The 7,069-nt window shown below is 37.6% G+C and overlaps 1 protein-coding gene across 1 annotated transcript; it reads right to left on the reverse strand.

Moving 5' to 3' along the window:
- Positions 1-555: 555 nt before the first annotated feature.
- Positions 556-3,146, reverse strand: LOC132559524 (uncharacterized). Its single transcript, XM_060224151.1, has 2 exons — positions 3,120-3,146; positions 556-2,559 (listed from the first exon to the last, which is right to left on the reverse strand). The coding sequence occupies exon 2, from the start codon at positions 2,542-2,544 to the stop codon at positions 556-558; it is 1,989 nt and encodes a 662-aa protein (XP_060080134.1). The 5' UTR covers positions 2,545-2,559; positions 3,120-3,146.
- Between the last annotated feature and the right edge of the window lie 3,923 nt (positions 3,147-7,069).

Here is a 7,069-nt window from a genome sequence, read left to right on the forward strand (position 1 = left end):
TAAGAGCCATTCGGATGTAAATCTGGTTAAAATAGATTAAACAACTACAACAGATTGATTTGAAACAAAACAGAACAACAAATGTCCCACTACAATACAGACAGAACAGTCAACTGGTAAAAGGCGAAAATTGATTATCCATGATCGATAACAACAAAGTAAGATTGTAAACATGGACACCTTCGAAAATTGACTCCATTGTTTTATTGATTGTTCCAACATGTAAATCTAGGTCACATCGACCTAATTCTACGATATCTAAGAAGTGCTGGAGTAGTGACAACGAAGGATGTTATATTTGTATGACATGTAAACAAAGACATTGTCGGGTACACGAAAATGATGAATCTTTAATACATTTTCCCGTTATAATGTATCATGAAATATATTGGCTGCCAACAGCGCACAAAAGTTAGGATTAATTTCGATTCATGGAAAGTCCTATAAATATTAATTTTGTAGATGAAGCATATTCTCGTCATTTTAATACAGAACCTGGCTGTCTTATTGTGAACGTAGCAGCTGATCTATTCTCGTCATGGCTGGATTAAGCAGTTAGAGGGGTCCATGACCACCAAGGGAGTTCCTGTATTCCCAATAAGCGCGAGGTATATCCCCAACCATTTCATAACAGATCCTTAACAGTTTGTGGACTATCAAGTGTTTACCACTTCCCTGGTCCTCGTCGTCCTTCACGGTTCGAAGGTGAATTAATGCTGCATCACGTCTCCTGGTGTCGCCGAGTTCGAGATAACAAAGAAACGACAGGAATAGCGCGTAAGGAAGCGGAGGTATGGACAAATGTGTTACTCCAGAGTCTTGGAAATATAGGTGTAACTGTGGTGGACAGAACTGTGAACAGTCGTATTCTAATGTCATATCTGACACACATGCCTCCCGACATTTGTAATATAAACTGTGTCCTTGACCGCACCAGAGATGTTCATACATGTTTTTCCTCTCACATGTTATGAACATATCACCAACATACATTTGAGATGATGAAATCATTTGTCCACACAATTCCAGTGTTTTCACGTAATTCCCAGTCTGATAGTGATATGTTGCCAGCGTCAGTAGTCCTGGACTTGTACACAAAGATGCAAGCGGTTTCAGAAAGTTCTTGCATTTCCTAAGATATTTATATCTCTGTTTATTTCCTCTTGAAGAATTCTGTTTTCCAAAAATTATCATTCCTGTATGTGCCAGTCCTTTCAAAGTAGTAAAGTAACCAACGAATTCCTCCAAGTCTGTGTTTGAATTACAAAGGAGTGTCATTGTGACTGGGAAGGAATCAAAGTTATGACGATATACAAAAGTATCGAGGAATATGTACATGTCCCTTTCAGCCTCTAATTGTGATGGTCTAGGTGGCGCCAATGCCAACTCTCTGTTCCATACACCATCAATAAGAGTTCCAATAGTGGGCTGTATAAATGTCCCAACTGAAAGGCATCCCCATTTCATATCATGCAGACCAATGAGACATTGAAGGAGTTTTTGTTTTCTTTCGCCTTGAAATTTGCCAAGGAACATATTGTTTGTATTGACGAAGTAATTTGGACAGTATCCTACCTTCAACCATGAGATCAAAGTCGTGAAACACAACATGAAACAAAGAAAGGTATTTTTCTCCTGCCATAATGATTGAGGTGTGCTTTCTAAGGTGTGGAAGAGGATTGTTTTGATTATATAGGACGAGATCAGATCTGCTTCCCCCAAAATGTTACTCACCGTGTTCGATATTTGTTTGAGAAAGTACTTCAGCAATCCATAGACTAAAAATTGGACACGAGTGAGAGAGTAGAGGAGTTTTCTTTCAGCAATTGTAAACGAAATCCTCCATTGTAGGAATGGGTTATCAGATGTTTTATCTCCCACAGGAACCAGATGACAGCCACCTTTTATGATTTGATCACGCAAGGTTTCGCTTGGCCAGTCATGCAGTCGAAGTCTATGGATCCATTCATTGGCCTGTCGTGGCCAACTGCTACACGGGAAGGAAACGACAAAATCTTCGTCATGGTCAAAATCGCTTTGTTCTCGCATCAAAGAACTAGCTGGTCCACGGGTGGATAGTTCCATCCGTGCTATTTTACCAATTATATCTGTCATATTCCGTGAATATATTTCACTTGATATGAAATTTGAATCTCCTACTGGTACAATGGATTTCATCAAAGACTCCATACACATGTATCCAAAGTGAACAAGTTCCAAGGTTACATAGCCAGGACGACTGTTAGCATCCCTCATCATCAGAACTGAGCTGTCTGGTGTGGTACGCATGTCCAGGTCTGGTCCTATTACAATCACTTCACTGTCCATATACATCAAATCCCCGTCCGAGCCTAACAACGGTAGGCCGTCACAACTACTTCCGATGTGAAACTTTTTCATGACGTCTTTTGTACTGTTCGTGAAAAGTTCATCCAACATCAACAATTTTCTCTTGACGGCCACAGTCTCCTTGTTCCCTATAAACTCGTCCAGGATTCGATGTAGAATCCATGATTTCTCATACAACTCTGCCTGGTCCGACATCTCAGAAACGACACTCTACAAATATGAAATTCTAGTGTGACAAAAAGTTACTCAAGATACTATTGATTTATATTTTCTCTAAAAATGAAACAAAAAATAAAATGTGAACGACGTTGGGTTATTTAAATAAACATACGCCCCCATTCTTACTGACTAAATGTGCCAAACATGCCATGTTATGTCTCCAATTATGTCCCTGCTATTTTAATCTTTTTCACAGAATTCTCAGAAACATGTGAAGATTCCTACCTGTATGAGCATTTCCATTTTATTCATTTTTTGATAATTAGACAGGAAATATGTATATCTGCGGATTTGAGATTGAACTTTAGACAATGAATTATCGAAACTGATAAGAAAATACTAATATCGGAATCGTTTGCACGATCTACATTTATCAGTTTTCTCATCTCACTTTTTTTTAATTCTTGTTTCGTTAAATAAAAGAATCAAATGATATGAATATCTAAGCAGAAATATCTAACGTCTACTTTAACCTGAACATTTAGACGCGCCTACTAAACCTGTACATATTTAAGCCTTTACAGTCGGATTCCGTTACTTTTATTCCGTACCGGTATAACTTAGGATTTCATCCAAATCCAACACAATATTTCTAGAACACATGGAACTATGCAACGGTGTCCTTCATTATCCAGACGTGTAACAGTCTTTCTAGTCACACTGGTATATCCCGTTTAGATCTTTGTTAGTGTGTTATATATCATTACATATAATGTTTTTCTTCCTGGTTTTGGTTGAAGGACCTTGGAAAATACCAATATCTCCCACAGTGCATTGCGGTACTCTCATAATTCTTAGACGGCTGGAGTGGTTTCGATGACGCATGAGCTTGAAAAAGGAAATCATGGGTCACAATTCTTACGTATGTATATTATCAATGTTCTGAGGGTGTGTTATTGACTCACTTTATATCTTTTCATCTGTTTAAAGTTATTAGAAATTATTTATTTCGTTGATTTTAAGTCCTGTGTTAAATGTAGACAGAGTTGATATTTCAAGCGAATGAACTAGTTAGGGATACTAAGGCTGGGTTATAAACTGTTACTAACACGCGAGTGTACTAGTTAGGGATACTAAGGCTGGGTTATAAACTGTTACTAACACGCGAGTGTACTAGTTAGGGATACTAAGGCTGGGTTATAAACTGTTACTAACACGCGAGTGTACTAGTTAGGGATACTAAGGCTGGGTTATAAACTGTTACTAACACGCGAGTGTACTAGTTAGGGATACTAAGGCTGGGTTATAAACTGTTACTAACACGCGAGTGTACTAGTTAGGGATACTAAGGCTGGGTTATAAACTGTTACTAACACGCGAGTGTACTAGTTAGGGATACTAAGGCTGGGTTATAAACTGTTACTAACACGCGAGTGTACTAGTTAGGGATACTAAGGCTGGGTTATAAACTGTTACTAACACGCGAGTGTACTAGTTAGGGATACTAAGGCTGGGTTATAAACTGTTACTAACACGCGAGTGTACTAGTTAGGGATACTAAGGCTGGGTTATAAACTGTTACTAACACGCGAGTGTACTAGTTAGGGATACTAAGGCTGGGTTATAAACTGTTACTAACACGCGAGTGTACTAGTTAGGGATACTAAGGCTAGGTTATATACTGTTACTAGCACGCGAGTGTACCAGTTAGGGATACTAAGGCTAGGTTATATACTGTTACTAGCACGCGAGTGTACCAGTTAGGGATACTAAGGCTAGGTTATATACTGTTACTAGCACGCGAGTGTGCCAGTTAGGGATACTAAGGCTAGGTTATATACTGTTACTAGCACGCGAGTGTGCTAGTTAGGGATACTAAGGCTATGCTATATACTGTTAATAACGATGAATTGACGCTTAATCTTCCAGAACATCTGGTCTTGATTTCCTTTTATAGGAGTCTCCGTGTAAATCTTTCGTTTGTTCATATTTGGTCATAGTTACCTTATCTGAGAAATACTCAAGTCGATATCGTACGATTGTATTGATAAAAAACTGATGATATTGTAAACATGTCTCCATTTAAGATCATTGCCGAACCAAAGTTGGAAAATTCTTTTCGTGAGAGGCGATATGACGTCAAGAAAAACGCGTCTACTAAACCTGTACATTTCGACGCGCCTACTTAACCTGTACATTTCGACGCGCCTACTAAACCTGTACATTTCGACGTGCCTACACTGTAAAATATAAGGTGTAAATTTACACCAAAAATGGTGGCAGCCAGGTGTAAACTTTCCAAGAAATAAATAGTGTAAAGTTACACCTGCAACGAAAGTGTAACATTACACCATACCAATCAGGTGTAACATTACACCATACCAATCAGGTGTAACATTACACCATACCAATCAGGTGTAACATTACACCATACCAATCAGGTGTAACATTACACCATACCAATTAGGTGTAACATTACACAATACCTGTTAGGTGTAACATTACACCAGTACCTGTGGTGTAACATTACACCATACCAATTAGGTGTAACATTACACCATACCAATTAGGTGTAACATTACACCATACCAATCAGGTGTAACATTACACCAGTACCTGTAGTGTAACATTACACCTGTACCTGTGGTGTAACATTACACCATATTAATCAGGTGTAACATTACACCAGTACCTGTGGTGTAACATTACACCATACCAATCAGGTGTAACATTACACCAGTACCTGTAGTGTAACATTACACCATACCAATCAGGTGTAACATTACACCAGTACCTGTGATGTAACATTACACCATACCAATTAGGTGTAAACTTACACCAGTACCTGTGGTGTAACTTTACACCATACCAATTAGGTGTAACATTACACCATACCAATCAGGTGTAACATTACACCATACCAATCAGGTGTAACATTACACCATACCAATCAGGTGTAACATTACACCAGTACCTGTAGTGTAACATTACACCATACCAATTAGGTGTAACATTACACCAGTACCTGTGGTGTAACATTACACAATACCAATCAGGTGTAACATTACACCATACCAATCAGGTGTAACATTACACCAGTACCTGTCGTGTGACAATACATACCAACAGGTGTAACCACCATACCAATCAGGTGTAACATTACACCATACCAATCAGGTGTAACATTACACCAGTACCTGTGATGTAACATTACACCATACCAATTAGGTGTAAACTTACACCAGTACCTGTGGTGTAACTTTACACCATACCAATTAGGTGTAACATTACACCATACCAATCAGGTGTAACATTACACCATACCAATCAGGTGTAACATTACACCAGTACCTGTGATGTAACATTACACCATACCAATTAGGTGTAAACTTACACCAGTACCTGTGGTGTAGCAGCACAACTGCATGAGTGTAGTTTGAATGTAAACTTACATGGATGTCTATGATTTAACAAAACACCACAGTTGTGATGGTGCTTTAGTGTTACACCAATGCATTTAAGGAAAGTTTATGCCAATAATGAGTGTAAACTCAACTGCCACTAGCAAAAACAGTAATGATTAAATATCACTGCAGTAATGTAGATGATATACATCATCATGGGAGAAAAAATCAAACAGAAAATTTGTTATTTCCAAGGTTGATACACCACACTACTGTTGAATTACCCCCATTCCAGCAATGTGGTCAAGTGTGACATTTGACCTCCTAGCTTTCACCGATTACCACAATGAATAACCTAACCACATGTATAAATTTTACTATACAATGCCATTGTATAAATATGAAATTAAATCTTTTTGTTTGGGCTCATAAGATATAAATGTATTTGAAATGGATAGATAAAACAATTTACTTAATACCATAATATTTTGTTGAGATATCATTATTGACAACAAAAGAAATTAAATATCCCAATATTTTTTTTTAATAAACTTTCAAAATAACCATGCAGTGATGCTACCTGCAATACACTTTCTTCATGATCAATAAAGCACTCTTTATCTTGCATGCCTATGAGAGTAATAACCAACAATATCCTCAAAATACCATACATACATTATTGTAATTACAATGCAATGTGGAAATAACAATATGTATACAAGTTATAATCAATCAAATCTTTTTTATCAGCATTTAATATGAGAAAATGATTTTTGGTTAGAGAAAGTGTAATAAAAACATAAACCAATTCAGGGGTCAAGTGTTTAAACTGTTGTTTTGTGACACTTTCTTCCAAACCAAACATAATATTATGTAGAGTTGATTCACAATTCTGCAAAATGCTATAAGCCACTTCACGACTGACTATCACATTTGGTGCATCTACATCAACAATGGGAGGACTTAGCACAGCAGCCAAAGTTGACCCACTGATATTTGTGTAGCCAACACTTAAGTATGTAAGTTTGGGGCAATGTTTTATATGTAAAAACTCTGTGTCCGGGATATTTTCACATCCTGCAATCAGCAATGTTGACAGATTTTCGAGACATGGTACAAAAGACAGTGTAGAAAATTCTGCATAGGACAAGTCCAGC

The sequence above is a fragment of the Ylistrum balloti genome, unplaced genomic scaffold, assembly GCF_031769215.1.
Source record: "Ylistrum balloti isolate Yb309-2 unplaced genomic scaffold, AGI_CSIRO_Ybal_v1 Utg370928, whole genome shotgun sequence".
NCBI classification, from domain to species: Eukaryota; Metazoa; Mollusca; class Bivalvia; order Pectinida; family Pectinidae; genus Ylistrum; species Ylistrum balloti.